General features: G+C 51.5%; 1 protein-coding gene across 2 annotated transcripts in view; it reads left to right on the top strand.

Moving 5' to 3' along the window:
• Positions 1 to 23230, top strand: part of TAFA5 (TAFA chemokine like family member 5) — a 251054-nt gene that overhangs the window by 208513 nt on the left and 19311 nt on the right. For both annotated transcript variants that reach the window (XM_003905721.5, XM_009217530.3), the window contains exon 3: positions 223 to 350. In XM_003905721.5, the coding sequence (XP_003905770.1) occupies positions 223 to 350 (128 nt within the window). The remainder of the gene's footprint in view (positions 1 to 222; positions 351 to 23230) is intronic.

Raw genomic sequence — 23230 nt, 5'->3', positions numbered from 1 at the left:
CCGATGGCAGAGCAGGACTTGGGGAGCAAGCACTAAACCAGGAGACCAGGAAGCTGGCGAAGCCCCTGGGCCCGGTGTCCCTGCCTGAGGGTCCCCGGGTGGAGCCATACCGGGCATTGCCTGAGGGCCCTCCCAGCCAGTGTCAGGACCCAGGTCCCCTCGGCAACACCGTCGCGATCCACGAGAGCAGCACACTGACTGCCTCCCTCTTTTCTCCCGCAGCAAGAATTATCAAGACCAAGCAGTGGTGTGACATGCTTCCGTGTCTGGAGGGGGAAGGCTGCGACTTGCTAATCAACCGGTCAGGCTGGACGTGCACGCAGCCCGGCGGGAGGATAAAGACCACTACGGTACGTGGCCCTTGGCTTTCTCGTGTGTGTGCTGGGGAGGGGGCATGTGCGGGCCTCCGAGGCCACCCTGGCTCTGAGGGGACGGGTGGCAGCTGCTCACCTTGTCCTCGTGCAGAGAAGCCAGGACCCCACCTGCCTCTCTGGGGCTGAATTCCTGACCGTCTGTCCTGGGGCGGAGGGTCCATGAGTACGTGGGGGCTGAGAGCTGGATAAAGAACCACCTGCAAGGCTGGTCAGCCCAGAAGTCAGATCACAGACCAGGCCCCGAAATCCATTGGTTAGAGCCATCTTGTTTCCGGGACTGATGTGCCCGTGACTCCCGGCTGGAGGAGGCGTCCGCCCCTCCTGAGGATGAACTTCTGATAACTCCCCCAGGGAGCAGGGAGCTTCTGCAGAGACGGAGCCGGGTGCGGGTTCCATCCAGGTGTGCTCCTTCCGTCCCTGGGCCTGGCCTAGTGGCTGCTCACACCAGAGACCCGGAGAGCCCTTCAGCTCCCTTGTCCCACTGAGTGGGGCATGCAGCGCCCCGCCCTCCCGAAGCCACAGCCGACCTGGGTCTCTAGAGCTGCTCTTCCCAAGGGCAGAAGCTTGGGGAGCGCGGGGTGGCCCTGGGCCTTTTCCGAAGGCAGCTCCTCCAGGCACACCATGGATTCTGAGGCAGTTTCCCCTGCAGAGGGGCAGAGGAGGCGGGCAGAGGAGGGGAGCCCACGTGCATGGGGCTTGGGCCATTCGTGTGTGGGGTGGCCTCGACTTCTCATTGGCGAGTGGTACCCCCTTATCCTGGCTCCTCCTGCTTTGAAGTTGGCATTGGAAGCTTGAGGACATGAGTGGGTGAGGGTTTCCCTAACATGAATCTGGGCTCCGTGCTCTGAGAATGTTAAGTCAGGGAGATCTGTGGCTGGGCAGAAGGATCCGGAAAGCCCCTGGCATCCGAGCCCCCTCCAAGGATTGCATGGAGAGAGGGGGCTGCAGCCCCTCACACTGGGCTGCAGGGAAATCCTTCCTCTTGCTGCCTGAGCGGACTCCAAGCGAGGGCTCGGCTGGGCTGTTCCGGCACTCGGTTCAAGAGGCCAATTTGGTGGAGTTGCTCCAAGGAGAACCACAGATCCCTGGGGTTCTAACACAATTCGGGGCTGTCAGGGTCGTCTTCTGGGAGCACAGCTTTCTGCTGCAGCCAGGATGTCAGTGAGATGGGCAGGGCAGCACGCCAGTCCCCCCATGGGTTTCTCAGGGGCCTCTTGCATTTGTGGCAGTTCATGCAGACTCAGCCTCGCTGGCGGCCCAGAGCCCCCTGGGAGTGCCTGCCTGGAATGTGGGCCTGCAGGAGGAGTGTGAGGCCGGGCACCAGTGCCACCCTGAGGCATGCGGACAGGACAGGAGATGAGGGGTGTGGGTTGGTCTAAGCTGAGGTCCTGGGCTTGCCTGGTCAGGGTTTGTTTATCTGGCATTCAGTGCAGAAGCAGATGATTCCGTCCTGCACCTGTGAAATGCACAGTGCTCTAACATTTCCTACTGCTACCTGCCTGCAGAGGAGGCCTAGGCCCTCCTCTGTCCCTGCTTGTTGGGGTTCCCAGGCCTGCGCTACCTCCCTGAATCTCCAGCAACACAAACAGCAGGTGCATTCCATCCGCCTGTGGACCCCGGTCAGGCGCAGCCTTTCACATCCTTCGTAGAAGCTTCAACATAAGCAGCCGCCTCGCCCCGGATTTTGGAGGGATGGGTGTGAGAGCCACTCTGGGTCCCAGCTGCCAGTGACCCATCACTTCTCAGTCACCCTTTGATGAGCCCCTCCTCCTTGTGATTCGAGGCCCATGAGGCACCCAGGCCAAGCGTTCAGGCCGCACCCCTTCAGGAACGAACTCGGATGCACCTCTGTGAGTTGACTGCTCAGTTCACCAGGGTGGGAAGTCAGGAGTCCACAGACGCCATGAGAGCTGGCAGTGGATAAAGGTGTCGTCACTTCGACGCGGGCAGCCCTGCTGAGCCAGTGACAGGGCTGGAACCGGCCCAGCCCTTCCAGAGGCATCGAGATGCTTGGCAGGAACAGGATTGGGTCCTTACTTGGAGGCTGCTGGCATCGTCACATTTTGGTTTTTGGTAATTTATTGTGGTGAAATTCACATAACATAAAGTCCATTTTAAAGCGAGTAGCTCACTGGCATTGGACACACAGTGCTGTGCCACCACCCCTCTACCTGCTTCAGAGCATTTGCATCCCCCTGGAGGGATGCCCTTCGCCCACCGGGCAGCATTGGAGTCTTCAGATCTGCATGAAGGCTTCTCCTGGTGCAGCTCTGCAGCCACTTCTGCCCAGGGTCACCGTGGCAGACCTTCTGGCCCCGATAAGGGCAACGCTAATTAAAGTGATCAGTGAAGCCCCCCGCACGCAGGGCGCACGCTGGTAAGTGAGGGACACAGATGTGGCCTGTCCCCAGCTTGTCAGGCTGCCCGGAGAACGCCTTGTCAGACAGCTTCATGGTATCTTCCTTTCTTCACTGTTGGCCCAAACCCTGGACGCAGCCCTCCCCGCCTCCTGCATTCACCCAGAATGCATGTCTTCTCCTCTCTCCTCCTCCCGTTTAGTTCTTCAGTGCCTGAGTCATTCTCATGAAGTCTCATCAGGGACCCCTTCACCTACCCCAGAACCAGACGAGGGCCGCCCAACCAGCCTCCCGCGTCCGTCCAGGTCTGCCTGGCCAGCACGGCCTCTGTGTGTGCAGAGACGGGGAACCGAGGTGCTCTCTGTGTCAGCTCAGTCCAAGCCCACAGGGCCCACCACGGGAGACAGTGAGCCCCCCTTTGTTCTGGGGCATTTGAGACAGAGGCTGACCAGGCACCCGGGATATTCCAGAGGGGTTCGAGCCTTCCTGGCTTGGGGAACAGTAGCTGCACCTGTCCAGTGCTTGGTGTGCTCAGAGAGCCTGGTGGAGATGGCTGCGGACTCTCCTTCCCTTGGGCCTTGCAGGCCTGGGAGCTCAGTTTCACATGCTTGAATACTGCAGCTGGGCGAGCTGGAGTGACCGCTGGTGGCCAGGGAGACAGAAGTCCAGGGAGGTGGGATCGATTCTGCCTGGTCTGCTCAACGCAAAGGCCATACCTGGCTCAGTGTGAGACCCCGCGTGGCTTTCAGCTCAGGAAACTCAGATACTCTGATCTTCCCATCGTTAGGACACTTTGCAGGGGACCCACCAAGCCTCTGCTGGTGGAAGCTGGGAGGGCACCTGCAGGGACCAGGGACATGGGCAGGTGGGAGTCTGACTGTACCAGGACACTCCATCATCCAGCATGGGAAGGACAGGTGCCCCCTCCCGGGCTGGTCACTCTCAGGGAGCCTGATTCTTCTGGAGAGTGAGGTCTCATAGGTGGAGGGGGTGGCTCTGCTTTCCTGGGGGAGAGTGTGTGTCGGGGGCTTGAGGACCTGTCTCTCAGCCTTTGCCTCACGTTGCCATGGCGGGGGCACCTTGTATACATGGCCACGGGTGCCTGGGCTGGTGGATCTCGGTGAGTGACCGTGTGCTCACTCCAGGGGACCGGGGTGGGCCCTGTCGTCTTCCCAGGTATCTCAGGAAAAGTCTGGGAACAATAGGAGAGCCGGCTCCTAATAGAATCGCTGGCCTGTGGTGACCTGTGTTCAAAGCTTTCTGAAAAGGTTAGTTGGGCTCTTGAACCAAACACCATAGAATTGGGAGCTACAATCCCAGTTGTGCGATTACATCTGAGTTCTCTCATGGATGGTAAATTAGCACTACAGGAGATTTCATCCTTTACCATAAACTGGTTTTCTGAGAGATGATGGTGTTCTCATAACTTGGCTTTTAGAGACCCAGTGGATACTGAGTTGCTGCTAATTCCATCCTAATGGCCACGTTCTCGGATGAGAGCCCGCCTCCAGCCCAGCCCTGATGCAGGCAGCCACCCGCTCCCAGCCTGCCCAGCTACGTGCCAACATCGTGCCGAGCCCCCGTCACTCCCCAACCCCTTCGTGCCGAGCCCCCGTCACTCCCCAACCCCTTCCATGCCGAGCCCCCGTCACTCCCCAACCCCTTCCGTGCCGAGCCCCCGTCACTCCCCAACCCCTTCCGTGCCGAGCCCCCGTCACTCCCCAACCCCTTCCTGTGTGGCCGTTGCTGTTTACTTGTCTGTGTGGGCCCACCAGAGTGTGGGTCGCCTAGCACCGGTGCTGGGCCTAAGGGTGCTGCTGCCCCGTGCCCTGGCAATGCCTGCGCCTCTGTGTGTGACACGTGGATTCAGGATTCGTGGATTAACCGAGTGTGGACCACAGGCACGTGCTGATGCGTCTGTTTCCAGGATCATTGCTTTTTTTGGGATGGAGTTTCGCTCCTGTCACCCAGGCTAGAGCACAAGGGCACAATCTCGGCTCACTGCAACCTCCACGTCCTGAGTTCAAGTGATTCTCCTGCCTCAGCCTCCAGAGTAGCTGGAATTATAGACGCCCACCACCACACCCAGCTAATGTCTGTATTTTTAGTACAAACGGGGTTTCACCATGTTGGCCAGGCTGGTCTCGAACTCCTGATCTCAGGTGATCCATCCGCTTCGGCCTCCCAAAGTGCTGGGATTACAGGCGTGAGCCACCGCGCCGGCCGGAGCACTGCTTTTGAAAGTGCAGGTCGTCACCCCGTTAGTGGGTTGTGAAATTAATTTAATAGGTCATGACCAGCATTTAAAAGGAGGAAGGAATAGAATGAAAATGTGAGAGGGCATCTGTGTCAGGAGGGCGAGCGCCCGGTGACAAGGCCCGTGCCCGCGCACACACGGTCACATGGGAGAAGCCTTTCTCCTAGGTTGCTATGAAAGGCTGGAAATCCGCGTCCTGTGGGGACTCGAGAGAAACTGACCGCTGCAGTGCTTTTCCAGGCACTGCCTCTCAGCCAGCTCTGCCCTGTGGACGTCCACTTGCCCCAGGCGAGGGGACCCTGGGTGGGTGTTGCAGGTTCTCCTGAGGCGTGAGCAGCGCCCCTTCTTGGCTCCCCATTCTGGCTCCTGCTCCCTGGGGACAGGCCCAGAGCTGCTGTCCGCCCTCCTTCCCATTCCCCTGCTCTGCTCTGGCTTCCTCTGTCCTTGAGCTGGGCTCAGGCTCGCAGAGCTGGAGAAGGAGGGACAAGAAGGGCTCGTGGGGCCAAGGGGAGCAGACTGGGCCACGAGCAGGTCTTCTCTCCACAGATATTCCGTGGCTGGGGCTGCGGACCGCGCAAGCGACTGGCTTTTGGAAATATTCTCATCAGTGTTTGCTCAGTCACATTTTTGGAATGTTTATGTATCGCAAGATACTTGTCAGTGAGCTGTGCCATCTCCTAAATCGGAATCAGCCAGCTAGATGGAAATCCTGTTTGCACATTCACTATTGAGCACCACCTTCTAATTCTGTGCTGCATGAAATCACAGTTGTGGGGGTGAAAAAAATTCAGTGGGGTTTCTGTGTGGTTCTGTTTGGGAACTTGTATTTCATGGAAACTCATTACGCTAAAAGCCCGTTTCCCCAACATGAGAGATTCGGAGGATGTGCAGACAGCAGCTGCCGCTGATCTCGTGGGGGCTTGGATGTCTAAATTCCACCCTGGCCAGGCATCCCAGGAGTGTGGTGTAGTCGGGCCATCCCAGGGCCTCCATTGGACATGGACGGGAGGACACTGAGGTCTCCTTGGGGCCTGGCGGCCCGGCCAGCAGCCTGCCAAAATGCTGTGTCTTCTGTCATCTTGCCGTAAACTGCTGCTGACTTGGGCTGGGCAGCTTGTGCTGTCAGCCTGTCGGCGAGTTCTGGAGGTCAGTCTCACCACCAGTCGATGATTCAGGTCACCTACACGCCCCTCTGGAAAAGGCTCTGTTCTCGTGGTTGGAGAGCTCTCCTGTTAGCATCTCCAGCAGTGCTAAGCATTGTCTATGGTGGCTTTGTTTGGGATTTAGGAGCCAGCTTGCTACGGGGAGGAGCCTTCTGGCTGGACGGCCCCTGTCCCAGTGGATGGCTTGCCTTCTCTAGGCCACCGAGGCCCTTGCCCCTGAGCTTCCTGCAAGCTCGGAGCCTGGAGGAGGGGCGCATCCCAGGAAAGGCACCTGTGCGGAAGCAAGCTCAAACTGTGAGGTCTCTTCATTCTCAGATTCTGAGAGCCTAATGTGTGTCAAACGTGGCCCCACTCACAGATCCGTGGGAAGAACAGGCTAGGACCCCTGCCTCCGAGCACCCCCAGTGTGAAGAGGGAGGCGTCGACACTGGGGTCCCGGCCTAGCCCTCCCGTGTCTGTACCAATCCGCCAGGCGGCTGGGGCACAGGAGTGTGTTCCCGTGCTGGGCCCTTGCCCAGGGCGGCCCGGCAGAAGGACAGAGTGTCCATGGCCTGCACACTGAGCCCTGATTCTGGGAGGAGCCATCCACAGGAAACAGCAGACGCTTTTGCACCAGGGTCCCCGTTAAAGAGGACGAGATGCTCACACTTCCTTCATGGAACCCCCTGTAAGATGACAGGTACACGAAAGGGGGAAAATGGCCTCCTGCTTGGAGTGCAAACTCAGCAAGACAGGTCTGGAAAGATGGGAGCGGGTGGACGGAGCTGACAAGGAGAGCTGAGCCCCAGGGAGCAGTGTGCGGGCTCTGCCTCCACTGTAATGCAGGGCAGTGCTGGTGGCCTCCTCCCAGCGCTGTGGAGATGGGCCCAGTTGAAAGGCTGCGTAAGAGACTCCTGGTCCTCCCCACCCACACACCTGGGCCTCAGCTGCCTGTGGAACCCAAAGAAGACTAGACTCACAGAGGCTCATGCTGGAGAGGGAGAGACCTGAGCGGCTCTGGACCCTACAGTGGAAACACAGCCCAACGTGGCAGGAACTTCTAGAAACCAGGAGATTAGGTGAAAATCGACGTTCTGAGATGAGATCCCCACTCAGCTCGCTGAGGGCTCAGTCAAGAAATGGGAGGCTTCTTTCTAGATACACTTCCTGCGTGTGCCCTGAGGCCGCCATAACCAGTGACCACATTCTGAGTGGCTGGAAATAGCAGAAACATATTATCTCATGGTCCTGAAGGCCAGAAGGTCCAAGATCGAGTGGTCAGGGCCCTGCTATCTTGGGAGGCTCTCGGGGAGGCCCCTCTTGCCTCTCACAGCCTCTGGTGACCCCAGGTGTTCCTTGGCTCATGGCCACAGTACTCCATTCCCTGTGTCCGTCTTCATGGGGCCTGCTCTGTTTGCCAAATTTCCTTCTCCCTTCTCTTATAAACACTCCACCATTGGCTTTAGAGTCCATTCTAAATCTAGGATGATTTCATCTAAATATCTTTCACTAATAATATCTGGAAAGAACCTATTTCCAAATCAAGTCAGATCCTGAGGTTCCCCAGCAGACATGAACTTCGGGGGCCCCCCATTCCATCCACTGAACTCACCAAGCCCAGATCAGAACCCATGGGTGCCATGAGTCGGGGGCCAGAGGGCGCCCCTGTGAAGCCCACCTCCCACCAGCCGGCTGTTTATCGCTGTGCCCCTAAACATAGTGGAAAGCAAAGGTCACTCTTTGGGAGAGAAACAAAACCAGAAGAAGCCAAAGGAAGAGGAGCGAGGAATATAGAGGCCACAGGAGTCATCGAGGCAGCAGAGGAAGGGCCAGCACACCAGCTAAACCACAACTCAGCCTCAGAGACAGCGGACATGCATCCAGACACAGGAGGGGGCGGGGAGGCAAGGAGGCTGGTGGGAGCAGGGAGGTGAGGAGTCCGGGGCCTCTGTCTTCCTCCTCATGAGTGCTCTGCTTCCCCTCCCTGGCTCAGCCTTAGGGATGTGCTTGACCAGTGAAAGGGTGTGGTTGTGACCCCATGCACAGACTAGAACACTGGCTCTGACCCCTGAGCCCTGCAGGTGTCACTACCCTAAGCCTGTCCTGCTGGAGAGAAGAGGGGAGCCCGGGACTGGGTGAGGAGTGGCGCCTGCTGGCCAGGCCCAGGCACCTCATGAGACAGAGGTGAGCCTGTCCAGAAAGCCCGCCCCAGCCACAGATGTCACCCCTGAGTTTGGACAGTGAGTCTGGATGCTATTGGTGGCCTGGCAGTAGACAAGTGGGATGGGGAGCTCATTAAAGGAGCGTCAAGAAGCCTGGAGATTTAACATTTAAGTCTTTAATCCATCTTGGGTTAATTGTTGTATAAGGTGCAAGGAAGGGGTCCAGTTTCAGTTTTCTGCATATGGCTAGCCAGTTTTCCCAGCACCATTTATAAAACAGGGAATCCTTTCCCCATTGCTTGTTTTGTCAGGTTTGTCGAAGATCAGATGATTGTAGATGTGTAGTGTTATTTCTGAGGCCTCTGTTCTGTTTCATTGGCCTATATATCTGTTTTGGTACCAGTACCATGCTGTTTTGGTTACTTTAGCTTTGTAGTATAGTTTGAAGTCAGGTAACGTGATGCCTCCAACTTTGTTCTTTTTGCTTAGGATCCACACATATGTATATTGCAGCACTATTTACAATAGCAAAGACTTGAAACCAACCCAAATGCCCATCAATGATAGACTGGATAAAGAAAATGTGGCACATACACATCATGGAATACTATGCAGCCATAAAAAAGAATGAGTTCATGCCCTTTTCAGGGACATGGATGAAGCTGGAAACCATCATCCTCAGCAGACTAACACAGGAACAGAAAACCAAACAGCGCGTGTTCTCACTCATAAGTGGGAGTTGAACAATGAGAACACATGGACACAGGAAGGGGAACATCACACACCGGGGCCTGTTGGAAGGTGCAGGGCAAGGGGATGGAGAGCATTAGGACAAATACCTAATGCATGTGGGGCTTAAAACGTAGATGATGGGTTGATAGGTGCAGCAAACCTCCATGGCATATGTGTACCTGTGTAACAAACCTGCACGTTCTGCACATGTGTCCCAGAACTTAAATATTTTAAAAAGAGCCTGGAGAACGCTTTGGGGAATTGTACACATATGCACACGTATACATGGCACAGATGTGTGCATACATGTACATGCGATATGCCTATAGATACTGTGTGCCTGTGTGTGTGTAACAGCAGAATGTGTTACAAATCCAGTAGAATGTTGGGGACGTAAAACTGGCCATCTCTCAGAAAGCAGAGAGTAGAATTTTCTAAAAGAAATGGGAACTAGGAAAGGAAAACAATAGAGAATCAGAAGATTGATTCAGGAGTTCTGAACGATATAACCACCGGAAATAGAGGAAAATGAAGAAGAAATTATCAAAGAAATGCTTTCGAAAAACCTCTCCAGAACTGAGATGCCGGTTTCCTCTGTGAGAGTACTCACCAAGACCAGAAAATGAATGAACACAGTCGCATCCTAAAGCATGCCAGCATGAAATTTCAGGCCACGGGAGATGAAAAACATCCCCAAAACTCAGAGGAAAAAACTAGGTCATGGACAAAGACATCCATAGCAGAGTGTTGCTGGATTCTCAGCAGATCGCCGAAGCCGGAAAACAGTGGTGCCAGGTCTCACAGAGCGCAGGCTGTGACTCCTGACCTGGAACTCCGTCACCGCTGGAATGGGCCGTCAAGGGTGCAGGGAGAACAGGCTCCAGCCCTGGCCATCCCAGAAGGAGCCCTGCACGCACCTGTACTTGTGAAGATGAGGGGAAGGGGTCAGGAGACAAGGGGGGTCTCCCAGGGAGAGGGCAATGAAGAAGCACCCAGTGATGCCCGTAGCAGGAGTTCGCAAATGAATTCCAAATATGCAGACATTCAGGGAGGGAAAAATGTGAGGATTTTTCTAGGAAAACAAGCACAAATGCCCTGAGGATCCAGCGTGGGAATGTTGGAGAGCTGTGGCTGAGCCAGCACTGCCTCAGCCGGACCCATTGCCCACGTATTCATCAGGCCCCATTCTCTGTCGGGCACTGCAGGTGCCACTGGAGAGCTCCAGTGCTTCTCAGGGACCACAGAGCAGGCATGGCCTCAGCCCTCCAGGAGCCACACGGCAGGATCATCATCTGGCACAGTTTCTGAGGAGGATGATGGCCCCGATGAATTGATCAGGGCACAGTCAAGGGAAGAGGGTCCTCTCAGGTCCTCTGGGCCAGCACCCCAGAAAGCCTGGCTTAGGCGTCGAGAGGGACCAGGGTGTCACCAGGAGTAAGACCCCAGGCTGGGCAGGGCCAGTCGGCAGGGCCCAGGAGCCTTCTGTCCTGTGTGTGGTGGGGGAGGACTTCATCTGGGAGTGAGACAGAGCTGCCTTCGTGAGCCCCGGTGGGCTGTGGAGCCCGTGGCCTTGCGTGGCCAGGGCAGGGCTGCTGCGGACGGCAGGCTGCAGGCTGAGCAGAAGCGGAGGGTCCGGGAGGGTCTGCAGTGCCCTCTCCCAGCGCAGGCAGGCGAGAACCGAGGTGGTAATCAGGGTGCACCTGGGTAACCCCGCCCGACCTGTCCCTTGGATTACCGCGGCCACTTCCTGGTCCCCTGCACAGCAGACACTGAGCCCCGCTGTGGCCGCCATTAGTCAGCAAAGGCCGGGGCTGCTGGAGGAAGAAGGGGACCCTGTAGCTGAACACTGAGCCTCTGTGGGGACAGTGGGGAGGCCCCCAAGCAGGAAGGCAGTGGCTGTGGTTGTGGAGGGAACTCAAGAGGTGTCTTGGGGGAAGATTCACTGTTAACCAGGCAGCTGACCGCACGCAAGCAGGGAGAGAGGACGTGGGCCTGGCAGACCTGTGTGGGTGCCATCCTCCCGTACGACCTGTCTGCCCTGCCCCACCCCCACCAGGAGCCTGTGGTTCATCTCCTCCCCAGAGCACAGCCAAGCCAGGGCCTTGGAGACCCCTCCCCGTACAGGGACGATGGTCCCAGCCAGGCTTCTCCCTGGCCCCGTGAGGTCAACCAGGAATTCAGGCAGCCTCTTGGGATTCTGGCAGCTTCTTCAGTGACTGAGAGTTCCACCCCCGCCCCCCACCTTCCAGAACCCCTTGTGAGCCGCCTCCCTCTCTGCTGCTGGGAGCATTCATAGCCTCCATCCTGCACCAGGCTTGCCCTGCAGAGACGGGGTGCAGCCTGTCACTTCCTCCCTTGATGTGACAAGGTGTCCCCTGCCCCCAGCTCACTGTCACCATGGCTGAGGGCCCACCTTGCCCTCCACCATCTGTCTGTCCCCATGTCCCCCCAGCTGGCATGTTCTGAGCACTCCTCTTTGCCCGGCCAGGTCAGCCCAGCCTTGAGGACCGGGGAGCACAGCTCTGTTCTCAACGTGGAGGAAACGCAGTTTTAGTCCATTTTATGGGCCCAACGTTTTCTTTTGAATCCCATGTGGGGAGGTGTGCAGACGCCCCTCTCGCCAGGGGCCCTGGCCTGCACACACCCGCGGGGGCTCTGCTTCCCCAGGTTGGCCCACCTCCCCCGCCCTTCTGGAACTGATGCCAGGTGGACGCAGAGCCGGGAGGGCTGCAGAGAACTGCCCCTCAGGTGAGGTGGCATATCCTGTCCCCCTTGGAGCCCTCCAGCCAGCAGCTGAGCCCTGGCCGCCTGGGCTCCGAGTCTGTCTGGAGTGTGATCAGATGGCATGCGTGGAGCCTGGCTCAGGGAACCGGAGGAGAGGGAGGCTGAGCTAAGGAAGAGATGGCGGCAATGGCCAGGGGAGAGGAAAACGGCCCAGAAGGATCGCGAAGGAACAGGAGAGAGGATATTCCCTCCCCTCTCACCAGCCCAGGAGAGCAGGGTGGTGGTGGGCCGAGGTGGCCTGAGGACCCCTCCACCTGTCTGCTCTCCCAAGGACAAAGAAGGCTGAGGCTTAAACAGGCCTGAGAGATTGAGTGGGGGTGGATACTTAGCCAGAAGTGGCCCAGGACCCGCACCTAACTAATCTTTGTTCTGCACAAAGAATGAAAAATACTAAGTCATTACTCTGATCCCTGTCTGCAATCCATTTTGCGTTCTTTTGAATCACCGCTATTCATCACCACAATAATAGCTGGACATTTTAATAGATTCTGTGTGTAAACAAAAACGTGTATGGCCGGCACCACATCAGCTAGTATTGTAAGCAGTGACACTCTTCATTTTCTCAGCAGAAATGAGCCCAGAAACTAAAAAAAAAAAAAAGGGTTTGACCAAACCCACATTATTTCTGTCTGCACTTTGGGCCAATTTCGTAATGGGAGATATGACACGCTGGGCGCCATTTACGGTAATTGTCCTGCATTAGGTTCAATCTTCCTTAAAGCAGTTGTTCTTTGAATCGTTTTAAATACATAAATGGCAAATGGCTGAAATGTGAGGATGCTTGCCTGGTGCAGAGGGGTGGACGGGGTCTGTCGTGGAAACCCGGTGGGTGTGGCGGGGCTGGGGATTTCCTGGTGCCCCCTGCTGCTCAGCGAGTTACGTTAGGTTGGGTCCCGGTGAGGATCAGGCTTAGGGGTTTTTCTGAGTGACATGTTCAGTGCCTCCCTCTCCTTTCCCCGGCCCTTGCTTCCCTGTCGTCTCCCCACCACTCTCATCCCTCTGACACTATTTTGGTGCCAAGTCAGAGACTGGAATGCAGATATGAGACACGTGATCCAACATCTCAGGGACGCCCGTCGAGAATCGCTGGAGGGGTCACTTTTTGGTGCCAAATGGGCCTGCTTGGTTGGCCTCTTAAGTCTGGCACATCATTGGGAACTGAGATGGGAAGGGCTTGCTGAGTAAATGGCAGACAGCACTCTGTTTACCTGGCGAGGACTGCGGCAAGGTGCTCGCATCCCACCCTGCATAGCCAGGAGACAGAGGGGTCCTTCCAGCTGGAGACCATCCTCTGGCTACACAGGTGCGGGGAGCCTGGTCTCCAAGACATGGGGGGACACCCTGTCTTGCTGCTAGCAGGGCAGCTTTCCAGAAGTTCTCATTACGTTCACAATGTAATGCAATGCCTTGTCCCCCACCATGCTGGCACCTGGGCACAGAGGCGCCACAGGGTTCCAGCGCCTTCCGGGGCCTGGCTGTGGTTTAGAGGAACTCTGCTCACACTGCAGACCGTGGAATGTCCTGAAAGGGCTCCACGTCCTGCCTGGGCCCCTGGGGGCCCTCTCTGGGTGGACCCCAGAATAGGCACTTCTGGTTCCTGCCTCAGCCCCTCATGCACAGTGAAGTCACACCCACGTGAAGACCCCGATGAGGAACCCAAGTGGCCCCCTCTCCCGAGGGCGGTAAGGCCACCGTCCCCCGCTGGGCCAGGCTCCCTGACAGCCCTACCGCGTGGTTGCCCAGGCAGGAAGATGGATGTGAGCTCCATCTTGATGGGTGAGGCTTTGGGATGCTGGACTTTCAAATGGCCCTGGAATCTACACAATCCTAGGGGAAGGATAGGGTCCCGCCTTAGACACTGGCCTCTTCCCTATAGAGGAGCCCGTGAGGAACAACTTCCGGCTATTCTAGAGTCACTTGGGCCATTGCCTCCGTGCCGCCGTTTCAGCCCATCCACTGCCTCCGTGCCGCCCACTGCCTTTCAAGCCCGTCCACTGCCTCCGTGCCGCCGTTTCAAGCCCGTCCACTGCCTCCGTGCCGCTGTTTCAAGCCCATCCACTGCATGTGATCTCAGATCCTCACCAGAGCCATTGTAACTGGTGCCACTGTCTGATTCCAGGTCTTGTGAACTGATTAGCAGAAGGTGCCGGCCAAGTGCTGGAAAACGTGTTTTTCTCCTGTTGGTTTATAATCCTTATAATCTTACAGGTGACATCACTTTGAGATTAATTTTCTTGTAACGGACAAAGGTGAACTTACTCCTTCCTGACTGTACTGTGGAAAGTAAGATCAGGGTGGGGCGCGGTGGCTCACGCCTGTAATCCCAGCACTTTGGGAGGCTGAGCAGGTAGATCACTTGAGGTCAGGGGTTCGAGACCAGCCTGGCCAACATGGTGAAACCCCATCTCTACTAAAAATACAAAAATGCTCTAAGCATGGTGGCACGCACCTGTGATCCTATCTACTTGGGAGGCTGAGGCAGGAAAATTGCTTGATCGCTTGAACCCAGGAGACGGAGGTTGCGGTGAGCTGAAATCACACCCCTGCACTCCAGCCCAGGCGACAAAGCAAAACTCTCTTTCAAAAAAAATGTAATAAACATATGTGTGCATATGTCTTTATAGTAGAATGATTTATAATCCTTTGGGTACATACCCAGTCATGGGATTGCAGGGGTCAAATGGTATTTCTAGTTCTAGATCCTTGAGGAATCGCCACACTGTCTTCCACAATGGTTGAACTAATTTAAACTCTCACCAACAGTGTAAAAGCGTTCCTATTACTCCACATCCTGGCCAGCATCTGTTGTTTCCTGACTTTTTAATGATCGCAATTCTAACTGGCGTGAGGTGGTATCTCATTGTTTACTGTGGCACTGTTCACAATAGCAAAGACTTTGAACCAACCCAAATGTCCATTAGTGATAGACTGAATAAAGAAAATACGGCACATATATACCACAGAATACTATGCAGTCATAATAATAGGATGAGTTCGTGTCCTTTGCAGGGACATGGATGAAACTGGAAACCATCATTCTCAGCAAACTAACACAAGAACAGAAAACCAAACACCGCATGTTCTCACTCATAAGTGGGAGTTGAACAATGAGAACACAAGGACACAGGGAGGGGAGCATTACACACCAGGATGTGTCGTGGGATGGGGGGCTAGGAGAGGGATAGCATTAGGAGAAGTACCTAATGTAGGTGACGGGTTGATGGGTGCAGCAAACCACCATGGCACATGTATACCTATGTGACAAAATGGCACGTTCTGCACATGTACCCCAGAACTTAAAGTATATAAAAACAAAAATTTTAAAAAGGAAGTAAGATCAACATGCAAGGTGGGAAGTCAGCTGGGTACACGCCACAGGGGCAGTCATGGCCGGGGTTCCATCCTAACAGTGAGGTGCTGCCTCCAATTAGCTGGGGTGCACACCGCAGGGGCAGTCATGGCCGGCGTTCCATCCTAACAGTGAGGTGCTGCCTCCAATCAGCTGGGGTGCATGCCGCAGGGGCAGTCATAGCTGGGCCTCCCATCCTAATGGTGAGGTGCTATCTCTAGCCCCAAGGCCCCCCTCTACCTGTGCCCAGCCTGTCCCCTGAGCCCCAAGTTCCAGTCATGCTGGACCGGTCCCTTTGTCACAGCACCTGTGTGTGCCGTCTTCTTGGCTGCTGTGTCCAGATGTGCCTCATTCTCAGCCCAGCTCTTCGGACCCAGATAGCAGCACACAGGAGACCCGGACTCTGCCAGCCACCCCCTCCCAAATGACTTGTGCATGCTGCCGTGGGAATGAAATACGACGTGTGGCATGGGCGTTTGTTAAAGATCAATCTTTAAAAATGAAATAGAAGGATTTGCGTCTGCATCCAAATTACTTTAAATGTCAGCTCCCTGTTAAACCCAAGATGTGGCGGGTGGCACGGGTCCTTGGATGACACCTCTACCCCATCGCATTCATCAACGCCGGCATCCTCATCACTGCGGCTCTGTCACTGGGTCCCTTCGCACGTCACCTCTTCCTGAGCTGGAATAGAAATCTCAGCCTCCACAGGCGTTGGGCATGATCGAGCCACTGTGCGCCTCTGGGACTGACAAGCCCCTTCCGGGGACGCGGCCATGGTACCAATAGGACTTTGTGGGGTCAGATCCCACCGTCCTCCCCCTGCCTGGAAGGGTGACTGCACTTCTGCATGCTAGAGTGGGAGACCTTGTGGAAGTCAGTTTATCTTTAGAGCTTCAGTTTCCTTATCTGTAGAAGGGGGTAAGGATGCCCCCAGGGTTGACCCTTCAGGTTCATGGGATGGTAAGAAAGGAAAATGATGGATGAGAAAGGTTTCTAAGGCCCTGCTGTGCTCCTGGCCCTCTTGCTTGCTTCTGCTCTACCTAAGGCACAGACAAGTTCTCTGTGTAGGAAAAGAATTCTTGTTTTCCACATGTAGCATCTTCCAGAGTGTTCTGGAATGTCCACATGCCCAGTTAGAATCCAACATTAGAATGAAGTCAGACTCTCAGCCTCTTCTTTGGGAAACCCCTGCCCATCTGGTCATTGGTGCTGTGCAGCAGGAGAGACTCGGGTGCTGGTTGCATTGCTGCAGCAGGAGAGACTCAGGTGCTGGTTGCATTGCTGCAGCAGGAGAGACTCGGGTTCTGGTTGCATTGCTGTAACAGGAGTGACTCGGGTGTTGGTTGCATTGCTGCAGCAGGAGAGACCTGGGGTGCTGGTTGCACTGCTGCATCTCTCAAAAGCTTCATTTTGTTGTTGGTTGGATCTGGCCCTGTGTAGTCATGGCCATGTGGCTTCAGGTTCTCATAGGACACAGGGACATGTGACTGATGAGATTTCAAGAGAGGAGAACCGGATGAGTGGGGGATTGCAGCTTTCCTCCTCCCCACGCCCGGGACCCTCCACTCACAGAGAGAACGAGCTTCTCCAGCGTTTGGAGGAGAAGATGGGCTTCCCTGCAAGTCCATAGAAGCCTTGGTGGCTTTCTGGATTAATACAGCCATACACTCACTCCTTGCACAGCCTCTGCCCAGCGTCCAGTTTTACATATGCTTTGGAAATAAGAAAAACTGTCAATAACACCATGACCTAAAGAAAGAAACAAGTAAGTGCTGAGCTCTGGGAAAAGCCCCCTGGGCTCACACGAGTGGAAGACCACACCTTATCCTCTGAGCCCCAGCTATGACAGTGACCTCCTGTAATGCAGACAAAGCCCTGGGCCTCCTTCTCAGGCCTGGGCCTAACCGTAGGACCTAGAAACTGTAGTGATCAGAGGGTTCGTAGGCAGGAAGAGATGGAATCCTACCCACCCATGGGGTGTCCCTTGCTCAGTCCTGCAGACACTCAGCTCCCAGCCTGCAGCACGGCAGGGAGGAGAGGCAGTGGGTGGAGGTGAGTTTCAGAGAAGAGGCACAGAGATGGCAGAAGAGCCTCTTAGCTAGAGCAGCAGCAAGCAAGAGGGCCAGGAGCGCACTAGGACCTGTGTTCTTCCATTCAGCTCTCATTCCCAAAGGAGCAGAAAACTCTGCAGCTTAGACAGAAGTCTGACCTCCCAAAAGGGAACAGAGCCCAGCCCTGAGGAGCCGCCTCCAGCTGGCCAGAAGCCTGTCGGGCGTCCCGTGAAGATTAGGGCCTGCTGCACATCACCCAGACCTTTCAGGCCATCCCGGAGTGGCAGGCCTTCCCACACCTGGAGGAACCAGAGCAAGACTGAAGACTAGCTCCCCGCCATGCCCCATGGCTAATTCTAGACCAGGATTCATTGACCTCTGCCTGTTCAAAAGGACATTTTTTTTTTAAGCCTCAAAGTCAAAACTCAAACATGAGCCTTTAAAAAAAAAAAATACTAATAAGCACTATCTGTGGAAAGCAATCCTGTCCTAAAGATTTAAGGTCAGAGGTAGCTCTGAAAATAGATCTCTGCAGTAAACAGACGAGACTTTTATAGAAATCATCTGCTTGTTGGTGTCACAGAGATGGACTGCATAGCTGTGACCCAGGAACCGGGAACCCAAAGGCGAGGAGGGACCTAGAATGAAGGCAGACGTCCAAGGGATTGCTGAATGAAACAGAAGATGGATACAGGGACACCAAAGATGTAAACATAGAGTTTCGTTGTGTATTGGGAGCTGCAATAACATAAATATAACTGCAGAAAATCAAAACAGTGATAAGGGGACTAATCTTAAAACCGAGAGATAATTCACCAAACAGAGCAAGAGAAGATGGTAGATCTGGAGGACAGAGGATGAATATCCAACCCAAGAGTCATGTACGCTCCTGAGGGGGAACCTCAATGGCACCAACAGAAGGGAGAATCGCATCAGAGTGAAAAACGTAGTGTTGGAAAGAAAGTTACCTGAGCTGGAGGAAACCGCCAATGAAAAACCAAACAAAAGCACCCTGGACCTAGCCATTTTATGGTGATATCTTTGAATTTCAAGAACAAAGGAAACCCTTGTGATAACCATCCAGGGGATATTAAGAACATAAAAAGACAAGAGACCAAGAATCCCCACACACACACACTCAAGCTGTCCTCTGAACTCAGTGAGACATAGAACCAGGAGACAAGAGGGAGAATTATGTAAAGAATTTGATTGAAAAATCGTTTTACTTATGAATTTGTTCTCACTTCTATTTGTTTTGTTGTTTTTGGACAAAGTAAATAAATAAGACAGCTTTAGATTTGCGAGGATTTAGAAAGCTTTCCAGTTATGCTGAACCCCTACTGACCCCAGTGGGGATGGCACCGGGTTCAAGAGGTGGAATAAGAGACCCAGAGCCAGCAAATGAGACATGGGGGGTTGAAGGGGGGCACTTACATACGGGGGAGAGAGGCTAGTGGCGGTGGGATGGACAGGTGAACTGCCTTACATACAGAAACAATCCAGTTGTGGCAGTCTGGACAGGACAATCACTGGTCCAGTGGTGGTGGGCTGGATGGAATAACTGCATGGCCCAGTGGCGGCAGGTGGGCAGGAAAACCACAACCACATGCAAAAAGCTTGCAGTTTGTATAGCATTTTCAAATAGCACCTTCCCCAAGCAGGCTCCACCTGGCAATCTTCATTCAACCCCAAATCTGGAGCCTCAATCCCCTGTGTAGGCCATGTTCCTTAGAACAGATATTCCATAGGATGGGTTGGGGGCTCAGATGTTCCCCATAGACAAAGAATGAATCTCTGGGTTGGCCACTCCTGGATTCCCTAGCTCAAGCACATATTCAGGTGTATCTGCCATACAGGGTCATTCTCAGGGTATGCTTAAATTATTGCTGTCAGGTACATTTATCATACCACCCACACACCTTTCCTGAATAAGTGAGGAAAAGATGCACTCAAGTCAATCAGGAAAGAGAGAAACATCAGGAGCTGAACATTGAAAAGGTCACATAGAAGATGATTAATGGTGACCACTGATATCAGTTGAATACATGGGGCTGGATATAAATAATTGCTGTAACTATGGTTATAAAATTGAACATAAGATTCACAGCATTATTATTTAATATACTCTATATTATGAAAAAAATTGGTGCATGAAAGTAACCTGGACTGTAACCTCTAATTAAACTAATAGAGATCTATTTTCAGAGCTACCTCTGCCCTTAAATCTTTAGGACAGGATTGCTTTCCATAGATAGTGCTTATTATTATTATTATTTTACAGGCTGTGAGAAGCAGGCAGTGGCAGGCTGGAGTCACTCATGGGATAGAAGGAGCCATGATGATTTCAGTCGTTAGAGAAATGATGTAGTCATTAAGAGTGAATTTGCTTAACATAAAGGCTATCACAAATATACACAAAAATATAATTTCAACTAAACCACTGAGAGTAAAAAGCAAATGACACTTGTGCATGTGTGTAAAGATGAGACCAATCATGAAAGGGACATAACCAGAAATCAACTTGGATCATTAGTGTTCGGATAGAATTTCATAATCAGTGAAGACAATAAATGTAAATGGATTAGTCTCCTCTATTAAAAAGCAAAGACTATCAAATCAAGTGTTGAAAATAGCCAAATATGTGTTGCCTTCTAAGGGCACTCCTTCCAAAAAAAATAAAGTTAAAAGCAAAAAATAAGTAAATAAAGATAAATCAGGCAAATGCAGTTGAAAGGAAATTGAGAGGTAAAACATTAAATTGGAACAATATTGTCATATATTGATACTTATTGACACGTTTATGTCTTACAGTTCAGCCTGTAATGAAAGTGTCACATTTAGAAATCATTATGCATTGATTAGCATACATAAGAATAGACCATGTAAACACAATTACAAATTATATGATCAGAAACACAATTTTTAGCTGAGATTTAACTAACTTTCCAATGTATATTAAGGTCAAGAAAACACCACCAATAACAACAATAAAAAGCAGCAGTGCCTAGATCTTTTGAATACTACAGTTAACTAAAATTGAATTTGAGCCCCACATATCTAAATTATAGTATACAAACAAGGCTGCTTGCAATTTTCAATCATTTTTGAAATCTCTACAAAAAGAGCCATAAACCAAGTCATGAGTTAAATCACACTAGGAGAAGAAATGCACCGGCCCTCTTTTCCAGTGAGAACACACTGTATTTAAAATTGAGACTTACCCCAAAAAATAAAAGCCTTATTAACCAGGACTTTCTTATAATTTGTTAATTGAAAGTTGTAATAAAAGAAGAAGCCACACTCACAAAAGGTCATGTGCAGTGTCTGAAGTCCATCTGCTGATGTCCAGTGCTGGACGGAGCAACTGCCAGCCGTTTAACTTGGAGCAAACTTCCCTTTCTGTGTCTCAGTTTCTACATTTATAATGTGGACAAAATACCACTTCCCAGGGCTCTTGTAAGCATTGGATGAATTCGTATGTTAAAATGATTTGAGCAGGACCAGCACTACTGAACAATATCATAATATGCATTTGAGTTATTGATACCCCATTTAGAATGTCATAGCAATAACACACAGTATTTTTGCAGATCCAGTGAAAGAGCTATTCATCAGTGTATGTATGTCTTTAAATGCCTTTATCTTCAAATCAGAAAGAATGAACACAAAGAACTTAAGTGGGAGAAAAGATCGCCCCTCCTCTCAAAGAGGAGAAAACAGCTGGTAAAGCTGAAAAGAAATATTAATGAATTTTTAAAAGAAAGGCATAGAGTGTATCATTGCACCTTCAACAAACCTATAAAAATGTGGTTTTACTTCTTTACATAAATTATTTTATATCAGAAAATAGACCTGAAAGGAGGAATCAGCTTACTAGACTGAGACAGGCTGAAAGCTACACCTGTTGCACCAGTCAGCCAAGTTGAAGAGCAAAGGAAAAATTATTCACAAGTGTATGCATAACTAGTGTATCGATCAGTAAGTCTGGAAATTTTGATTAAATATATATTTTTTCTAGGGGAAAAACTACCAAACGTAACAAAGGAATGGATAAATGTTAATATTCTTCAGTAAAATTTTCAGACAGAAATACTTTAATAGGCACACTGCTTCAAATATTTAGTGTTCAGGTTTCTTTTCCCAAATACTGGAAAATATGGAAAATCATCTAGTTTATTTTAGAAACTAAAATATTTTATATTTATTTATAAATATATAATATTTCATATGTATAAATAATATTTTAATATTTATTTGTAAATGTGTTGTAATTAATATATAATATAATTTATAAATATATATTTATAATAGTCATATAAATATATTATAAATGTGTAAAATATAAATTCATAAATATAAATCTGTATAACATATAATTCATAACTATAAACCTGAAAGGAAGAATCAGATTACTAGGCTAAGATAGGCTGAAAGCTATGCCTCTTACACCAGTCAGCCAAGTTGTAGAGCAAAGGAAAAATTAAATTATTCACAAGTGTATGTGTAGCTAGTGTATTGATCACTAAATCTGGAAATTTTGTTTATATAATTTTTAATTACATAAAATATAAATAAATATAAATTTATGTTTATATTTAAGTTTATATATTTTAAAATTTAAATATAAATTTAAATATAAAATATACAAATATACATTTAGGAACTGAAATATAGAAAGTGTCCCAAAAGATTAAAAAGTGCTAATAATCACTTCCTTCCACAAAGATTTTGAGCCTGTGATGTGGACCAGGCACCGTGTCAGGCACACGATTCCTCCAGCAAGCAGCCTAGAGGCTGCGTACACCCACCCGGCATTGTCCTGGGGGCAGCAGCTGCATCTGGGGATCCATGTCCCTGGAATGCAGGTCCTCTGGTGTCAGTACTGCGTGGCACACACATTGCTCACACCTACATAAAATAACAGCACACTGAATTCTGAGTCCTTTAAAAGAAAAAAAGAGGCCGGGCGCGGTGACTCACGCCTGTAATCCCAGCACGTTGGGAGGCCGACGTGGGCAAATCACGAAGTCAGGAGATCGAGACCATCCTGGCCAACACGGTGAAACCTCATCTCTACTAAAATACAAAAAAATTAACTGGACGTGGTGGCGTGTGCTTGTAGTCCCAGCTACTTTCAGGAGGCTGAGGCGGGGGAATTGCTTGAACCCAGGAGGTGGAGGTTACAGTGAGCCGAGATCACACCACTGCACTCCAGCCTGGGCGACGGAGCAAGACTGTAAAAAAAAAAAGAAAAAGGAAAAGGCCACGTGCAACGCAGTGGAACTTACATGAGCAACGAAAGTGTGTTTTGCTACAGGCCCACCTTGTTTTATTGTGCTCAGCTTTATTGCACCTTGCAAATATTGCCGTTTTCACAAATTGAAGGTTTGTGGCAGCCCTGCCTTGAACCAGTCTGACAGCACCATATTTTCAACAGCATACGCTCACTTTGTGTCTCTGTGTCACATTTTGGTAATTTTCCCCATATTTCAATCTTTATTACTGTATCTGTTACGGTGATCTGTGATCATTGAGGTTTGTTGTTACTATTGCAGTTGTTTTGGGGCACCACAAACCACGCCCGAGTAAGATGGCACCCTTAATGGATGGATGCATTCTGACTGCTCCACTGACCCGCCAGTCCCGTCTCTCCTCTCCATGGGCCTCTCTGTTCTCTGAATCAACAATATTGAAATTAGGCTAATTAATAACCCTACAGCGGCCTCTAAGTGTTCAAGTGAAAGGAAGGGGCGTCCATCTGTCACCTTAAATCGAAAGCTAGACATGGTCAAGCTTCGTGAGGAAGGCGTGTCGAAAGCTGAGACAGGCTGAACGCTAGGCCTCTTGCACCAGTCAGCCAAGTTGTAGAGCAAAGGAAAAATTGTTGAAGATAATTACAAGTACTACTCCAGTGAATATATGAATGATAAGAAAGAGATGGAAAGTTTTAATGGTCTGGAGACAAGATCCAACTAGCCACAACATTCTCTTAAGCCAAAGCCTAATCCAGACCAAGCCC

The sequence above is a fragment of the Papio anubis genome, chromosome 16 (assembly GCF_008728515.1).
Source record: "Papio anubis isolate 15944 chromosome 16, Panubis1.0, whole genome shotgun sequence".
NCBI classification, from domain to species: Eukaryota; Metazoa; Chordata; class Mammalia; order Primates; family Cercopithecidae; genus Papio; species Papio anubis.
This window is presented reverse-complemented; position numbering and strand designations above follow the sequence as displayed.